This window comes from Penicillium psychrofluorescens (genome assembly GCF_964197705.1).
Source record: "Penicillium psychrofluorescens genome assembly, chromosome: 1".
In the NCBI taxonomy this organism is placed as follows: Eukaryota; Fungi; Ascomycota; class Eurotiomycetes; order Eurotiales; family Aspergillaceae; genus Penicillium; species Penicillium psychrofluorescens.
In genome coordinates, this window is record NC_133439.1 from 370,970 (window position 1) to 388,214 (window position 17,245).

Genomic DNA, 17,245 nt, shown 5'->3' on the forward strand with positions numbered 1-17,245 from the left:
CACTCCATGGTTTTATCCTTCGGTGTTTTCTAAAGGCAACTGTCGCGATATGAAACATGGAGTCTGGATGTGTTTTTCCAACACGGCCGGGATTTCCCCGGCAACCCGAAGATGTGCACGTTGTTTGGGGGAAGCCTCTCAGATACGCAGATAGGACTAGCGGGCGGGCGGGAAAGTGGACACCAGCTTGTCCCCCTCTGCGGCTGGCAGCTCATTTACACTTGTACGGTAGATGTTCCTGGCCCCTATTCCAGGGCTATTATTAGGCTTAGTTACCCCGTGCAATTTCGCACTGGTATCTGTAGTAATTGTGACAGTAAACCTGCCGCCTCCGGTAGCGATCGGCTCTGAGCAACCTGAGCGCTCACCCGTTGCTCACCCCAACCAGGTCCTTCTTGCTTCTGCTATCTACAGAATGTTGGTGTATGTGTGAGCAGTTCTCGCCAGGTTCTCAGTTCTTGTACAGCAAATCTATAACCCCTATTTCTAACCTAAGGCACACCCCCAGACTCCTCTAGCAGCTTCACTAATTCGTCTTTCCAAAGAGCCGCGTAAGTGTGCGTGCCGTGGCCACGGGTCTTGTTACTAATCGGAAGGACAATGGATCGGCCCTTGGCGACTTTCTTGATGCCTTCCTCGAGGATACCCAGTTCGGGGGGATTGACCTGATCGTCTGCCGAGTTGATGGCTAGGAGCGGGGCTTTGATCTCGCCGAGTAACGGTCGAGGATCGTAGTCTGCCGATGCAGAGACGTAGTACAACATGTCATTGGCGTCCGCGTCTCGGAGTGCGGTGCTAATCTGGTTTTGCAAAAACGTATCCGCGGACTCTCGATCAGGGCATTCTTCCTGCCACTGTAGGGGTATCGACTTCATCCACGTTAACGAATAGAGGGCGGCTTTCAGACCGTGGACCGGCTGCGACTCGTAGTCCCCTCCGTCGTATTTTGGATCCTCAGTGATAGCGTCAATGATCGCCTTGCGAGTCATCCGGTTCCGGCCTGCGATCTCCGTTGGAAGTGACGCCAGCGGCATCACAGCGTCTACGAAGTTCGGGTACGTGCCAGCCCAGAGCCATGATTGCATACCACCCATAGAAGTTCCCATGACGAGCCGTAGGTGGTTCACGCCTAGTCCCTGGGTCAGTAGGGCATAGTCGGCCGCGATCATGTCTCGGTAGCCGTATTTAGGGAATTTGGCGCGTAATTGATCGCTAGGCTTGCTAGACTTGCCGTGACCAATACCGTCGCGCAAGACAATGAAGTACTTGTCGGCGTCGAGAGGCTGTCCAGGGTTAAACAGCTCGCCGGCGAATATGTCCTTCAAGAACTGCTCACCCGTGCCCCCCGTACCGTGCATGATGAGGACTGCATTAGCGGTGCGCCCGTTGGCATCGAGTCGTGGTTCCCCAAGGGTATGATAGCGAATCCTTAGTTCGGGTAGTGACTCGCCGCTCAGAAAAGGGAAGTCCTTTAGATCACAGTAGCCCTCAATAGGAGTCGGCCACGGCTGAGATCCATCTACTGCGGAAGCAGTTGCCGTCCCTGTAGCAACAGGACGGATTGTCATTTTGTTTGGTCTGAGTTGTAGCCAGCAAGTAGTAGATGATTGTGGTCATCAACTGGGAAGGGTACCAAATTCTTTACAGATCCCCGCACCGGTAACCGTTTCACCGGGAACTCGGTTATGGATGTATGCATCCAAGACACTAAGTTCCTAAGCACCGAGACTCTTATCATCGGCAGATTGCCGATCTAAATACGCTATACGTATTCCAGATAAAGGTAAAGCGTTAGGGAACGTGCGGGGTTGGAAACGATATTATAAAAAGGTGTCTTCTTTCCATTTCTATCGAATGAAAATGTTTTCCTTCTCGCGCGGTCATCTTAACTTCAATTAGACCCCTGAAACGACCAGGTCAGAGTTGCCAGACATGGCCGTTAGCCAATCTGAGAAGAACAATGTTTCAACAACGGGCACTCAGCCTGTTGCGGTTGAATATTCAATTAGCCCGGAGGAAGATCGAAAGGTATTGTGGAAGATTGATCGGGTCGTTATGCCAGCCATGATGGCTGTCTTGTTCTTCCAGTGTAAGATCTAATTGATTACGGGAACTGCTTTGAAGAAGGTCAATTACTTATTAGCACCAACTAGTCCTAGATAAGCAGGCAATCAACTACGCGACCGTGTTCGACATGAATACGGACTTGCATCTTTCTGGGGCAGAGTTTTCTTGGGTCGTCACAATATTCTATTTTGGACAGATGGCAGGAACCTTTCTCTCGGCCTATACTATCAGTCGTTTTCATACGGTGAGGGTAGTTGGCATCACGATGTGCGTACGCTCCTCTGTTGGCCCTTTCCATCCCATTCCGTTCCTTGTACGTTTACAACTATAACATTGTTTAACGAGGAAGTGATACTAACCAATACCCTTACATTCAATGGAAATCTAGTTTCTTCTGGGGTATCTGCGAAATGTGTTTCGCTGCAACCAAGAATTTTGCCGGGATCGCAACTGCCAGATTCTTCCTAGGCTTTTGCGAGGGCGCGGTATCTCCAGGATTCATTATTATAACCAGTAACTGGTACAAGAGGATTGAGCATCCTGTAAGGATAGCGTGAGTCGCGTCTCCTTGAACTCAAATCTGATCGAATCGACCTCCCTCTTTGAACTAAATTAATCGCTCTGAAAACAGTTGGTGGACCACATCCGGTGGTCTTGCCACCATATGCGGTGCCATCATTATGTATCTTGTCGGCGGGGCTCACAACATGACTATTGCAAACTGGAGGGTTATGTTTCTCATCTGCGGGGGTGCAACTCTCGTCATAGGTGTGCTTTTTTTCTTCGCCATGCCGATCGACACCACCGTGGCATGGTTTTTGAACGATAACGAGCGGAGAATCGCGACTGAGCGACTGGCACTAGACCGCGTCACTCGTGACAGATTAGATTTTAACAGTGCTCAACTTGTTGAAGCACTACACGAACCACTCGCATGGCTATACTTCTTGTTTGCTTTTTGTATTTGTCTTCCTTCACCCATTCTCAAGGTCAGTAAAAGCTCCCCTTTGCTGACCCTTTCAATTAACATAAACGCAAACCGAAACAGTTTTCGTCTCTTGTCATCGACGGCTTCGGATTTACCAACTTTCAAACCATGCTCGTTGGTCTTCCCTCTGGAGCCGTTCAGATCATCGCGGTCTGGATCTCAGCTCTAGGGATGCGATGGACCAAGGACATGCGTTCATGGTGGGGATTTTTCATGACCCTTGTCCCGCTTGTTGGCAGTATCACTATGCTGTCCCTTCCCAAATCAGACAAATGGGGCATTGTCATCTCTACGTGGTTGGCAGCGTGCACGAGTTCTCTAATGATGATTAGCTCAAGTATGATTGCCTCAAATGTCCAAGGAAATACGAAAAAGTCCACTATCAGCAACATATTTTTCGTTGGTTACACTACCGGATGCATTGCGGGTCCTCAGCTGTGGACTTCACAGGACGCACCAAGGTAATTAAGCCTACTAGCCTCCTTTCCCCGTCCCGTCCCATATCTTAATGCTGTCATTCAATGCTAACATCTCTGTTAAAGATATGCCAAAGGCTGCATCGCTAGCATCGTCAGCTGGGGCGTGCTTCTGATCGCTTATTCATTCCACTACTTCTATCTGAGGCGAGAGAACAAGAGGCGGGCGATACTCGTGGCGCAGATGGATGCCGCTGAATATATGGCGAGGGAAGAAGAGAACAGCAAGGCCGATAACCACGTTGGCATAGATGTTAATTCTAATCTCACGGATAGACAGGATCTGCGCTTTGTCTATCGCCTTTAAGATCTTTTCATTTGAATGGAATTGTGCAAGGGTACAAAGTTTTCAACAGCTGTCATGCTAATTTCTCTATTAGGGCGTAAGGGGAACAGAGCTACGGCTACAGCCTACGCAGGGAAGAGAATGGCACTACAAAGTGGTGATGGATGGGTGGGGTGTCTGAGGTGTCAGCGCCCACCGCCGCCGATAGATAGACCTTCCCGTTTGGGGATCACTTAGGAATAGAATCATCTTCTTCTCTCGCTTCTACGTCCGTAGTGTGATCTCCACGTTCTGGTCCTCGCCATGACGCTTCTCGACCTCCTCTGAGACTGCCCACCATCAAGTGGATCCTTCAATTGATGTCCTGAAGTGAAATCGTCGAGTCTAGGCAGTGTACGTGATCCACCACAAATTACACTGGTAATTTCCAAATTTGATCGAAAATCGCAAGATCGAAGAAGTCTGGCATTCTGAGTATAATCTAGCTATCCCTTTTATAATACAGAACGCGTAGTAATCGAAATGAGCACACAATGCCAAGAATGTCGAAAAACAAAAGCAGTTTAGTGCTACAAAACTTTCACCATGGATCCACCATGCTGGCGCTCAAATGTGCCAATCGCAACGCTAATAGTCACTAGTAACCCCTAGTCGCGACCAAACACCACCCCGCCGGTAGTCTCGTCATTCTCGCAAGAGCCGCCCCGCTTTCAAACCAAGTCAACTGCATTGGCAAGGTTGGATGGCTCTTCGGATTGTATTGGTTGATTTTTAGGGGGGATCTTCTATTACTTCCTCCTAGATTGTCGCTGGCTCGTTTCTTCATACGCGCACAATGCGGATCTCCCGCGAACGACACGCGTCTGGCAAGAAGGCACCGAATCACAATGACCAAAACGGGGTTCGGGTTGTGGGGGCCTTTGGGGGCCGTCGATTAAGGACGGAATTCCCGGCTGAATCACGGGGTACGCTGACCTGTAGTCACGAAGTTGTTTCCGTTCAGCCCCCTTGAATGAGTCTGGAGCACCGCCTGGCTAGCAGAAGGCTGAAATTTCATAATCCTTCCCCAAGTTTGACGGATAAGTATGTCCCCGCGCAGCGTGTCTCGCGGAAGAGTCTCCAGAAGTTGTGGGAACTGCCGGGCTATCAAACGACGCGTGAGTGTCGTTCTGTCTTCTCGTGTCTGCTTGATCACAGCTAATTTTGCTCGATCTGGCTACAGTGCGACCGACAGTCTCCCCATTGTGGACAGTGCATTCGACTAGGCGAAAATTGCCCTGGGTACCGAGATGAATGGGATCTCGTCTTCCGCGACCAGACCGGCCAGACCATTAAGCGTTCTATGGAAAGAAGGGCGAAGAGCGCGGCTAATGACTCCCCCCCGCCCGCCCGTAGCTTGAGCCCTAGCATAGACGAGATAGGCGTCAACTATTTCCTCTCCAACTTTGTCATGGGCGGCCAGTCCTCTTCACGGGGATGTCTTAACTACGTTCCTACTGCTTACCGCGCCGATGGTGAGCCTCCCATGCTGGTGGCTAGCATGGCGGCCGTAGGCCTCGTGGCGTTGGCTAATTCGACTCAACACCCCGAGATGGCTAGACACGCGCGTGCCAAATACTCAGAAGCAATTTGCAATGTGAACACTGCGTTAGAGTCGCCTATCGAGTCGATTAAGGACAGCACCTTGATGTCGGTGATATCGTTAGGAGTGTTCGAGCACGTCTCCGAGTATGACTCTTGGGTTCGACATGTCCAGGGTGCTGCAGCTCTAGTGGTTGCCCGGGGCAAGGGACAATTCTCTAGCCCCATCACCATCCGCATGTTTAACCAAGTGCGCGCAGACCTAGTGCTTGCCTGTGTCCATGGCGAGAAGCCATTTCCGGAGGACATGCTTGAGCTACAGGAAGAGGCAGCGAAGCACACCGACACTTCTAGTTCGTTCTGGCACATGGGGGTGTTGAGCACTCAGTGCGCAAACCTGCTTATGAGTGTTAGAAAGAATAAGATTACTGGGGAAAATCCTTGGTCTAAATTGCTGGACGAAGCGAGCATGATTGAGCGTGACTTTCAATACCTCCTTGGAGTCCTGGCCACACAAGAACCATATACAACCACGGGAGAGTCAGATGGAGATCCAAACATGATTTATAATGGTCGATTTGACCTCTATAGGGACTCTTGGGCGATCAGGCTCTGGAACAACTTGCGAAGTCTTCGAATGATTGTCTGCGAGATTCTGTGCTTCCTCTTGAACAAAGTTCTTGCTACGGATCTCGCACCAGCTGTCCGAGAGCATATGAAGCTAAAGCTCCAAAAGACCCTAGAAACCCTGTCTAAGCTGGCCAATGATATCCTAGCTACCGTCCCACAGGCTTCCGAATCCCTGTCCTCCGTCTCCGGATCCCCCAGTTCCGCTGGTATCTACGGCAGCGTGCCGGGCGGCTATATGTTGACCTGGTGTCTTTACATGGTTGGGAAATGCCCAGTCACGACCAGTGAAACCCGAAAATGGGTCATCCGACGCCTCCAGAATATCGGCAGGGACACAGGCATCTCGATCGCGCTGCAACTGGTCGAGCATATAGTAAAAATAGATCAATGGGCCGGCTGAGTATCGCTGATCCAACGCTCGGGTCCCAATTTCGAATCAACCCGTACCTTATTGTCAGAATTCGATCTGCGCTTTCTGCCCCATATTTTCAAGGACAAAAATGATACGAAAATGCGGCCTTGACCTCAGCCATTTGTTCATTTCAACTATTACGAAGTACGAAATTTGATTTAGAGCTATGGTTCTGGAGATCGCATCTTGAATACTGGCATGAACGACGTCAGGGCTCTTGAACACTACTCAGTTTTCCTTCTCTGCCATTCTTTGCCCATCTTAGTGCAGGCCAAACGGCTCTATATAAACAGATCATGATTTCCATTCAAATATAGTTTCTTAGAGGCAGACTCATCAAAGGCAAATGATTCTGCGACCCATGAACGTCACTCTCCAAAAAGCCCCCAGATGATTGCGGCTTTCCGTCTCTTCGTCGTGGGATTGTAGCTTTGAATGCTAACGCAGGTTCAAAAAAGCCTGACCAAACTATATCCTCCACTCTAAGGTCATAAAGGTCCGCGATACGCTCAGGTGCGAGAAGCCCCGACCCTTTATCTGCTCATAGACTGCAGCATTGTCGAACATCACGTCGAGCGTGATTTCAAAAGGGCCTGCGTTCTTCGATCGAATGACCATTGCAACATCACCCAGAGTACTGCAGCCAAACAGCGATGTAGGCTCTTTGACGTTTGGGTCAGCAGCAGGTGGGATTGCTAGCTCCTCGTGGGCCCTTTTTCTTCCTTCTTTCGGAAGTTGGGGGCGGGTCTTGTCAAGTCGGTGTCCAATCCCCTGTAAGCGCATCTCCCATCTGATGAATTTTTCTGCGACCCCTTCATAACCCTCTGACTTCTTGGGATGTTGAGTCTCCATCGCCTCTTCCTGTCCAGCCCGAAGCTCGACCAAGTCATACAGCGAGAACTCTGTGCAGACACCTTTGTCGATCTCCAACTTCCCACCAATCCCCATGCCGAAGTTCCCGCTCGTTGCTTTTTGACCTTCATATGGAGCATGGACACACGCGACGCGTGCGCATGAGGCAACGCTCGTTGCTAGAGCTTGGGTCTCAGCTAATGTTTCACCAACAATAAATCACCCAGGACAGAATAGGTCGCGGTGGTAAGATCAAGATAGCCTCCGGGGCCACAAAGTATATCGGGCTGAGAATTCTCGTACGGTGCGTGTGCGGCGACACTTGTAGTGGTGCAACGTGAGCCCGGAGCCAAGGGGCGGATGTCAAATGATCCATCGCGGTAAATGACTGCCATGGACGCTGCGCATTTGGGAGTCGCACACGAGCAGAGGCTCAGGCAGGCCTTTGGTGAGATCAATCTCAAGCGATTCCATGGCGATGACGAGTCTCGAGGCAAAGAGTACAGTGTTCGCTGAATTCAGGAAAGCAAATGAAAATATTTGCTAAGAATAAGCCTGTCAACGAGGATGGCGGTGTTAAGCTCAGATACCCTATATAAAGTCGACGCTTCGGCCCGATAAGCGATTTTCGCTTTTGTGGCAACCGCCACGCCCGCTCGGAAGTGGAATGTCACAAACTCCGTTGCTGAAATTGACAAACTAGGCTTAGGGTGTTGTCGCCGGTGTCTGAAACATTGTAGTAATATTATCCATACCAGCGAGCCATGTGCTCCACTCGAACGGGTCATCTTCCCATAGAGGCAGTCTCGTTCCGTCCTGAACCACTGGCAATTCAGGAATTCCTGCGGGGGGAAGCTCAGACTCGGGCGGACGTCCAGAACCACCGATCTTGCTTCGTACCTGCCCTGCTATCCTCATTCCGCTGTTGATAATGTTTAAAGGCCACTTTTCAGTGGTGGATTCTTGTAAATCCAGTGATGCACTCTGTACCTCGACATGACGTGAGAGGAAGTCAATGGCTTTGGCCGCTCGCGAAGCCTCGTCCCTGTCTTCATTTGACTGGGCCATGAGCGTTTCATACACCTTTTTGATGTGATTTTGAGCAAGCAGCTTGTCGGCTGCCGATATTTTCTTATCAATAATCAGCAAATTGATAAAGTACATCCCTGCCATTACGAAGTCTTGGAAATAGTGTTTGGGGGAGAAGGCGTTGATCCTCTCATATGCCGTGTAAACTTCATTCATACGGTCTGGTTGAACCACGTCCGCAAAAACAGTTGTCAGCTGAATGGCCATGTGAAAACCCTTGTACCAGAAGGCCTTTGAGACAGTATCTGAGTAACCCTCTATGGCCCTGGGCGATGTTCGAGACAGTAGTGGTAGAGAACATAACCGGAGGCGTGCTGCGAGAATGCCGACTTGAAGAATTGGAGAGATAGGGCTCGGCATGCGGGCTTCTACCGCGTCCAAATCACTCTGAAGAAGTTCTATGAAAGTCCCTTGGGTCAGATGGCTAGTTTGGCTGTTCAGCACGGAAATTGCCCTGATCGAATATGCTTGAATATCCAACTGAGCCACAAATTTGTCAGGCAGGCTACTCCTGATACGGTTGCGAATTCCAGGCATCAAATGGGCGACAGAACCCATAGGCGAGGGCAACGAGAGACAAGCCGCCACACTTTGAGAATGTTAATTGTTTTGTGGATTCGGCACTATGTGTTAGAGTGTACTTACTTGGTACTGACCGCAAAGCATCCAAGCCACGTTTTCAATCGACAAGTAAGTTCATCCGTGGTGGGCTGAATAGCCACACCCCAGTTCGCCGGGGAGCCATCAAGTCCCATTTTCAGCGCAGCTGCAACAGCTATTCCACAATATTCCCAGCTCGGGTCGTCCAACTGATTTTCCACAGGAAATGGCCAGAGACAAAGAAGCAACAGCGCTTGAATAGTCCAGATGCTGCGAATTGAGCAAGTCAGATATTCTGACAGCATCCGTTTCAACGGTACTTGTAGTGATGTAAAGTGAGCGGAATGCAGCGGATGTCGGCTAGATGCAACCACCAGAAGGGTCCAAAATAGAAGGGGGCTTTGAGTTCTGAAAGAGTCAATGGATATCCTTAGATCCAAAATGGGAAGGTGACGAAAATAGTGACGAGCAAAGCTGTTGGGGTTATTAGCTCAATATGATTGTCTCCGACCATCATAGACAGGCCAGCCATACTGCTCAAAAAGCGCACGGATAGTCTGGCCATCCAATTGAACTCCTCCAAGCTCTTGTGATTCTGGAACCTCCCAGCTAAAATCGTCCAAAAAGAGAGGATCTTCCATTCCCGACGGATGGGGTAAAACGGAGCTCGCTGGCAACGTTACGCTAGGGTTAGTAGATACTGCTCCTGAGTCATCGACAAGATGGCGTAACCGCTCATTCTCTTCTATCACCCTCTCGAGCGACCTGAACAACTTAGACCGAATCCACTGAATGGGGATTTCATCGAGCAGCTTACCCTCGCATTGGGGTCCTTTTGAACTTTGGGTCGAATTTGCAGCTCATCCGCTGCTTTTGACACCGAGTACATGGTGACGGGAAGCATTTCATAGCATCGCACCGTAGCTGAAGTTGCATGTGAGATCAATGCTCATACGAGGATCACACACAAGGGCGAACCTTGACTTGCCGACATGATGTGCATGCCATGGAAGAACGCTTAGAAGATGCGGCTTTGCCTCCCCCCCCGAGTCTGCATGCTTTGCTCCATAGCGTGTAGGTATATGGGGCATCAGCATGGCAAGATATTGATGGAGTGAAGATGAAGGGCCTGATTGACGGGACTTGAAGTGCGGAATGGAACATAGCAAGCCCGACCTTCCCAATGAAGACTAGCGCAGATGGAGGCCAGGAGACCAGCAAAGTTGAAGCCAACGCCAAGAGCAGGACGAAGCGAGAAGTCAAGGTGTGGGGAAAACAGAAATGATGAAGCAAGAGAGGTGAAACTATACGGCCGCGCGAACGGAAAGCCTCGGTCGCCGAATCCCGGTCTTCGCCCTATGGTCGCATATACTACATGTGGCCTAAGCAGCGAATACGCTCTACAATTAAAAAAAGACACCAAACAATTATTTAAAAATGTATTGGCTTAGAGTTCGATTGGAATAGTCTTGAGGTGATATATGCAAATCATCTGAAAAACCATTAACTTTGGAGTTTGCGATGAGAGGGACCCTAGATCAGGATGAGGTTAACGATACATGAAATATCATGGACGCGAAAATGTAGACATTTGAATTGATTGGTAGAGTGAACAAGTCCAGCTTCCATTTTAATTTGCGATGCTTTGACAGAGAAATATTGCCGTCACGGAGGCTTCTTCATGGCGTAAGTGGGAATCCCGAAGTAGCGATCATCGCTCCAATAAGCGGCATTCGCTTCGCCACCGCACCCATCTATGTCTTCTGCCCTACAAATTCCAGCATTGCCTGTATGTTGTGCAGAGTCTATCCTGCTTAAAAAATCCATGATGCAGAAAACATTGTCGACAGCTGATGTCCCTCGTCAGTTTCTCCAGGCTGCGTTTCTGGTTGGCCATGTACCACTGAAAACTTCGGAATCTGATCCACGCGTTTCGTACGCATTATACATACCACCGACATACTACGACACAGAATCTACTCCGAAGAAGCTTCCGCTGCTAGTCTCGGTACACGGGACTGGCCGAGAACTGGCTGTACCTCAACGCGAAGAGATGGTTTCATTTGCTAACTCGACACCATGTGCTATTCTCGCTCCATTATTCCCAGCCGGTCTTGATGGACCAAATGACTTGGACTCATACAAAATGCTTCGCTCAAAATCACTTGCGTCCGATCTTGTATTGTTATCCATCTTGGATGAGATCGCAGCTCGGTGGCCAGGAATCCGAACAGACAAGGTCTTCATGATGGGCTTCTCAGGCGGTGGCCAATTTGTCCAACGATTTCTCTGCATACACCCTGAGAGGCTCTTAGCAGTCAGTGTGGGAGCTCCAGGGCGCACGACTATGCTGGACCCAGTGCAGTCATGGCCGGTGGGTGTGGCAAACATGGAGATATTGTTTGGCCGATCTATCCAGAAACAAATTATCCAACAAGTCCCTATTCAGCTGGCTGTGGGCTCTGCAGATGACCGGGTCCATGGCGGCGAAGACCTTTGGAACTGGCTTGAGCAATTCAAGGGAAGGATGGGCAAGGGTCGGCAGGAGGGCGAGTTGCAAGCGATGCGACAGGGAAGATTGCAGACTCTGCAAGACTTGCAGAAAAATTGGGAAAAAGATAACATTCAAAGCCAACTTCATGTTATAGAAGGAATATCTCACGAAGCAGACAAGATGCGGCCGCATATGTTAGCGTTTTTGGGGCCATTGATCCAAGCGGGCATTTCATGAGCGGAGTAGAAATACACCAGACTATCAAGAAAGAATCACTTAGAATCTCCACATAATTTTTTACCTAGCTCCTGATGTTGCATACAACTAGAAAATTCACCAGGGCCCTTGCAGGCCTTGGGCCCAAGTGTGGATTAGACTCCGTCGACAGCTCCATCTAGAGCATCACACTGCCGCATGATCATGTTGTGAACATGCTGCCACTGAGTTTCTTACTCATAGTTAGATTAGACAGTTGTGGCTCGTTGAAATAAAGTTGGCTCTCAGAGGCATCGTTTGGCAGTTTACAATAGAGAGATATCATAATCACTCGCAAGGTGTGCTGTTTCGCTGAGAGGAAGAAGTACAGTAGTTCGTTAGTATACAATTCCTGACTAAGCCCGTTTCGGATTAGCCTCCCCAATCTTCAGGTGACGCTCTCGGAAAACAGCCCAACACAGCACAACAAATGGACTCTCCTTCGACAATGCCCTCCAAACAACTACTATCGACTCTGTTCAGCTCCCTCGGCAACTCACGCTGGACGCTGACCCGCACCCTCCGCAGCGACAATCCCCTCGACCTAAACGGCGAGCTCCGCGGCACGGCCAGCTTCACCCTTCTACCGCCAACGGCAACCTCGCCAGACCGCGACTGGCTATACTGCGAAGAGGGCGAGATCCCATCCACAGCCTCCGGCGCAGGAATTGCCCAGGCAGGTCTACGATGGACCAAGAAATACATCTGGCGCCTAGGCGCAGAGACGGGCCGGATAAGCGTGTGGTTCGTGAAAGTGGCGCCGGGCCCAGAGGAAGCGGACTATTTGTTTCATGACTTTGATTTCTCACTGAGCCAGCCGGCTGGCCAGGAGACGGCCGAATTTGTCGCCCCGCCTGCGCCCCCGCCTGTTATTGCAGAATCCGAAAATACTGTCCTCGCGGCGCGCGGGAACCACCTCTGCATCAATGATATGTACCGCACGGCGTATGCGTTTCGGGTTCGGCCGGAGACGGGCGAGGTGCTAAGCTGGGCCAGCCGGCATGCCGTTCGGGGTCCGAAGAAAGACCAAGAGATTGTCAATCGGTACGAGCGCGGGTGATTCTCTACGTTGAAGATCACAGACACACTTGCACTTGGCATATACTCTCGCATATATACATGATACCCATATTCGCATTCCTCGTCTCGATCCGCCCGCACCAGCTCACAGGGTATATATAAAGTCGGGCCGCTTGTCACCCAACAGCTCGATCTGGCTACGGTCCAGCCCTTCGATCCAGTGGTCGCGCTCACCGTTGCGACGCTTGCGGTTCTCACGCCGCAGCAGGATATACTGCAGCACGGAACCACCAAACAGAAACAAGACCAAATAGCTCAACACTGTTCCGTGGCCGGGATAGTAGTTCGGTGCGTCTTGATCGCGGTAAATGTTGGACGACACGATGCCATTCAGGTTTCCCCAGCTAAAAATTCCGAATAAGCATCAAAATCTCATTAGAAATGAAAAACGACTCACCCAATGATGATTCCCAGCGAGACACCGCGTTTGTAGACACCTAAGGGGAAACGAGGTCAACCATGTCCACGGAAACAACCGATCCGCTTTGCTTACCTTCAATGTTGTTCGAAGACCATGATATAGTGTTGGCGATGCACGGGTAGATGCCCATGGCACCCAGAAAGGTTCCTGCATAGCGCACACCCGCAGTTTTGGCACCGAGAAGCATAGCAAATCCGGTTATGCCCAGCAAAGAAACTAGAATGTTGCAGAGTCCCCGTTGGCGCGTGCGGTCAGCAATAAAGCCGATAGTGACAGTCAAGATGGCCGCCGCGGCGTAGGGCGGCACACTCAGCAACTGGGCCGTGATAGATTTGTAGCCTGTGAAAGCTATGTTAGTAGAGAGTTGGCTTGTGTAAAAAAGCCAAAATACCCTGGGCGAGACTTGTTAGTGCCTGTATCTCCGCCGGTTCTGGCTTCCTTCACTCACTAGTTCTTCGATGATGCTCGGAACAAAGAGCGAGAAGGCATACAGCGAGCCATCCGCACCCATGTAGACAATAGCACCTGTATAGGTTTTCCAGTCCTTCACACTAGCCCAGAAGTAGGACATCTTGAACTGTTCATGCTCCGCGCTAGACTGCTGATCGAGAGCCAGGCGACGCAGAACACGCGCGCGGTCGGCATCGGACAGGAATCTGGCCTGGTCGGGGAAGTCGTATACCATCCAGAAGGAAATAATTCCAATCAATACAGTCGCCGCCCCCTCCAGGATGAAGATCCAGGCCCAACCTTTCCGGCCGCCGACGCCGTCCATGTTGGAAATGGCAGCGGCCAAGAGACCACCGAAAGATCCGGCCAGCGCGGCAGCGGAGAAGAAAATGGCCATACGCACTCCAAACTCTGAGCGCTTATACCAACATGACAGAAAGTAGCCGACGCCGGGAAACAGGCCCGCTTCTGCCAGACCGAGGAACCAGCGCACGGCCATGAGACCCGAGTAGTTCGTGACGACGCCCATGCAGGCCATGCAAACACCCTAAAGAATAAGGATTAGGCTGATTCTCAGGTGCAAGGCCGTTTCTGCACATCACATACCCAGCAGATCATGATTATCGGAATAAAGATACTCGGCCGCAGACGCTTGAGCAACACGTTGGTCAATGGCTCGAAGACCGAGTATGACACAAAGAAGATGGTGAGCGTGGCATTGTATTGATTACCGGACATGCCCAGGTTTTTAGTTAGACCGTCGAGCTTTGCATTGCCGATGTTGGTCCGGTCGAGAAAGGAGGCAAGGTAGAGCAGGCTGAGCCAGGGCACAAGCCGGAGATCAAGCTTCCACAACAGCTTTCGATCCTAGAAAAAAGAACCGAGTCAATAACCCAGCAATATTCATCAATGGTGAGTAGGCACACCATCTTTGCCCTCTCCTCATCACTGAGACCGGCGTCGGGATCCTCCAACCCAGCCAGGTACTTCTCTGGACCCTTTGCGGGCAGCGCGGCCTCAGCGTCCTTCTCCGTGGCATTTTGCCGCGGCACCTCGTCAACCGCAGCCTTCTCGTCAGTCGCGCTCATGGTGCAAGGGAGTCAGCGTGCGGACAGGGATTGTAAAAAATTGTGCGTGACACGCTCAACAGGGGATTCTCCGCAAACGCAGGACCGGAGGAGGGGAAACCGGGCAGCTTATAAATTGGTCTGCAGATAAAAGGAGGGTTTATTGGCGCATTATTACTTTGCTTGCCCAATCAGTCGTTCCCGGTTCGGAGAACTGGAGCTTGGCCACCGATGATCATCCCTGTGTTCGGTATAGTTGCGGTGCGGAGAAGCTGGATCGGCAGGACGGCAGGACCATGGGGGGTGCCGAACAGTGGCTGTTGTCGTCATAGTATACAATTCGGGGTAAACAGGAAATCCAGGCGGTGATATTTGGTGGACTAGCATGATCAAAAATACATGGTGTGGTTCGCGATCTATTGGATGACCAGTCCCGGCGAATAAAAAGACCCCCTTTCCAGTTCTCATTCCCATTCCCTCGCTTCGGTCCGCAGAGGTACTTCCGAGGATCACGTCGCACAAGGATCAGGCGCAAAAAGGATGCCGCAGCCCTCCATACTCGCGTGTGCGGTCAGGATCTCGCGCGCGCGCATCGCCATTTTGATCGAGTGGAAGTGAACACGGATCTCATTGCCGGCTGACAGATTCTCGCCAAAGTATTCCACGTACGGGTGGCAGGGCGACTTGGACAGGATGCGATAGATGTTCTGCACCACCATGGGGCGCACTCGATGGACAGCCAGGCACCGCGTACGGCCATTCTTGACATGAACGTCCATCTCCGGAGCGAGTGGGTAGGTCGGCGTGAGCACCGGGCACACCCAAGCCTGATGGAAACTGATATAGAAGTCATCCTGAGCCACTCGCTGCAGGAAAGCGAGAGCACCCTCCTGTCGGACAAAGGTTACCAGCGCGGTCTGGGTTCCAGTGATGGCATTTGTATCGCATAGGACCGCAGAATAGATTCCTCCTCCACGGATGCCGAGGAGGATCTGACCCAGGTTTGCGTGTGGTGGGAGATTCTCAATGACAACACTGCGGTATATCTCGTTGTCGTGTCGGCCGGGGATGTAACGGAGACCGTGCTGGAAGAACGAAGTTCGTAAAGCCGGAGTGCGACTGAGGGCATTTCTCTCGTTACGAGCTGCTTTCAGCTCCTGCTCAAGATTGTCAAAAACGCTGCTTCCCATTGCCCATCGCGGTTTGCTTCTGAACGGAGTCGGCTCCTCCATTGCGATGGCCTGGCTCTTCATGGGCATGGTCGGAGAGGTGGACATCTCGAGAGGGGATCTCTGTTTTGAAACGAGGAAATATCAGAACTGGGCGATTGACTACCAAACATTGAATTCTTGTACGCACCAGCTGGATTTTGCAGCTCGCGTTACCAGTCTTGTGGGTTGCAGTCCTGTTCTGGGCAAGGTGACTGCAGAGAGTCAGTAGTCGACAGTGGACGGTGGTGGAGGCAAACGACAAGGAAAGCTTACCTCTCAGGCTGCAATGTAGGAACACCAATCTGGTCCAGAGACAGGTCGAGCAGGCTCCAACCCTCGAACTGGACCGGGGGGCGTTTTAGGTTCATCCATTGTATGCAACTTCGGCTCTGGGATGACCTGGGTATCGACACCACGGGGAGTATGAGGGAGATGGAGGATGAACTGAACCAGACGACGCAAAAATAGCAGGAGCAGCCACGTAAGGGCTGCCACCACACTGCCCAACACGGCAGGAGCGATGCTGTCTGTATACGCCATTGACCCCATATTTGAGAGACACGATGTGAGCCCTAAACACAGAAATGGTGATAGAGAAGCGAGAGCTGGCGGATGGCTAAAATGGATTGACAGTAGATGTCCAAGTAAGGGAGTCTGGCCCTGAACGTGTCTGGTCTCCAGTAGAAGATCTAGTGAGAACTATCCAAAGAGACGATAACCAAGCTATTGTCCCATATAGAACACAGCGTAGTGACGGTGGGAGGATGAGCATCAAAGAATGACATTGGTACAGCCTAAATCTAGATCTATAAAAGATCGGCCAGTTCTGAAGCTGATGCTGAAGTTCAGACATGCTTATAACTCCAGATTATCACTCTTACCTGCCGTAAAGGTAGGTTTCCCGACCACCTCATTTTGGGCTCTCTTATTCCTTTGGGAATGATTAGATCCAGACACCAGTCGCGGATTTGGGGGTCTATAATTTGAGGTCTGGCTTCGGCCCACCAATATCCAGCTGTTCCAGAAAAGCCAGTATCTGAAGCACCGGCATGAGGAACAGGAAGCGCTGTTAACCTTTTTCCAACAGGGATTGGAGAAGGTTCGGCTAGGCAAAGTATGCGCAGCCAAATCATCATCTGTATGGTCACGTGTAATGGGCTTTCCCTATTCGGCGATGTGGGTTGGTCATACTTTCCACTGATTGAGTCTCTCTTGCTTTTTCCATCTATACAAATCCCCCACTTTAATCTCCTCGGTTCGGTTTTCTGATCCCTTTATCCTTCTCC

General features: G+C 50.9%; 6 protein-coding genes across 6 annotated transcripts; 2 read left to right on the forward strand and 4 right to left on the reverse strand.

Annotated features, from left to right (window-relative positions):
- Positions 1 to 491: 491 nt before the first annotated feature.
- On the reverse strand, positions 492 to 1,568 carry PFLUO_LOCUS119 (uncharacterized protein; the record flags this gene model as incomplete). Its single annotated transcript, XM_073778211.1, has 1 exon — positions 492 to 1,568. The coding sequence occupies one exon, from the start codon at positions 1,566 to 1,568 to the stop codon at positions 492 to 494; it is 1,077 nt and encodes a 358-aa protein (XP_073634218.1).
- A 3,334-nt stretch (positions 1,569 to 4,902) lies between these two features.
- Positions 4,903 to 6,428, forward strand: PFLUO_LOCUS120 (uncharacterized protein; the record flags this gene model as incomplete). Its single annotated transcript, XM_073778223.1, has 2 exons — positions 4,903 to 4,974; positions 5,040 to 6,428. 2 exons carry the CDS (start codon positions 4,903 to 4,905, stop codon positions 6,426 to 6,428), a joined length of 1,461 nt encoding a protein of 486 aa, XP_073634219.1.
- A 480-nt stretch (positions 6,429 to 6,908) lies between these two features.
- Positions 6,909 to 7,471, reverse strand: PFLUO_LOCUS121 (uncharacterized protein; the record flags this gene model as incomplete). Its single annotated transcript, XM_073778234.1, has 1 exon — positions 6,909 to 7,471. A coding segment is annotated over one exon (563 nt), but the record flags the coding sequence as incomplete, so codon positions are not given.
- Positions 7,472 to 12,178: 4,707 nt separating this feature from the next.
- Positions 12,179 to 12,790, forward strand: PFLUO_LOCUS122 (uncharacterized protein; the record flags this gene model as incomplete). Its single annotated transcript, XM_073778245.1, has 1 exon — positions 12,179 to 12,790. One exon carries the CDS (start codon positions 12,179 to 12,181, stop codon positions 12,788 to 12,790), a length of 612 nt encoding a protein of 203 aa, XP_073634221.1.
- A 105-nt stretch (positions 12,791 to 12,895) lies between these two features.
- PFLUO_LOCUS123 (uncharacterized protein) lies at positions 12,896 to 14,769 on the reverse strand (the record flags this gene model as incomplete). Its single annotated transcript, XM_073778256.1, has 6 exons — positions 12,896 to 13,154; positions 13,208 to 13,247; positions 13,304 to 13,570; positions 13,676 to 14,228; positions 14,288 to 14,548; positions 14,608 to 14,769. 6 exons carry the CDS (start codon positions 14,767 to 14,769, stop codon positions 12,896 to 12,898), a joined length of 1,542 nt encoding a protein of 513 aa, XP_073634222.1.
- Positions 14,770 to 15,257: 488 nt separating this feature from the next.
- Positions 15,258 to 16,508, reverse strand: PFLUO_LOCUS124 (uncharacterized protein; the record flags this gene model as incomplete). Its single annotated transcript, XM_073778267.1, has 4 exons — positions 15,258 to 16,040; positions 16,108 to 16,171; positions 16,233 to 16,300; positions 16,359 to 16,508. The coding sequence occupies 4 exons, from the start codon at positions 16,506 to 16,508 to the stop codon at positions 15,258 to 15,260; spliced, it is 1,065 nt and encodes a 354-aa protein (XP_073634223.1).
- Positions 16,509 to 17,245: the final 737 nt, after the last annotated feature.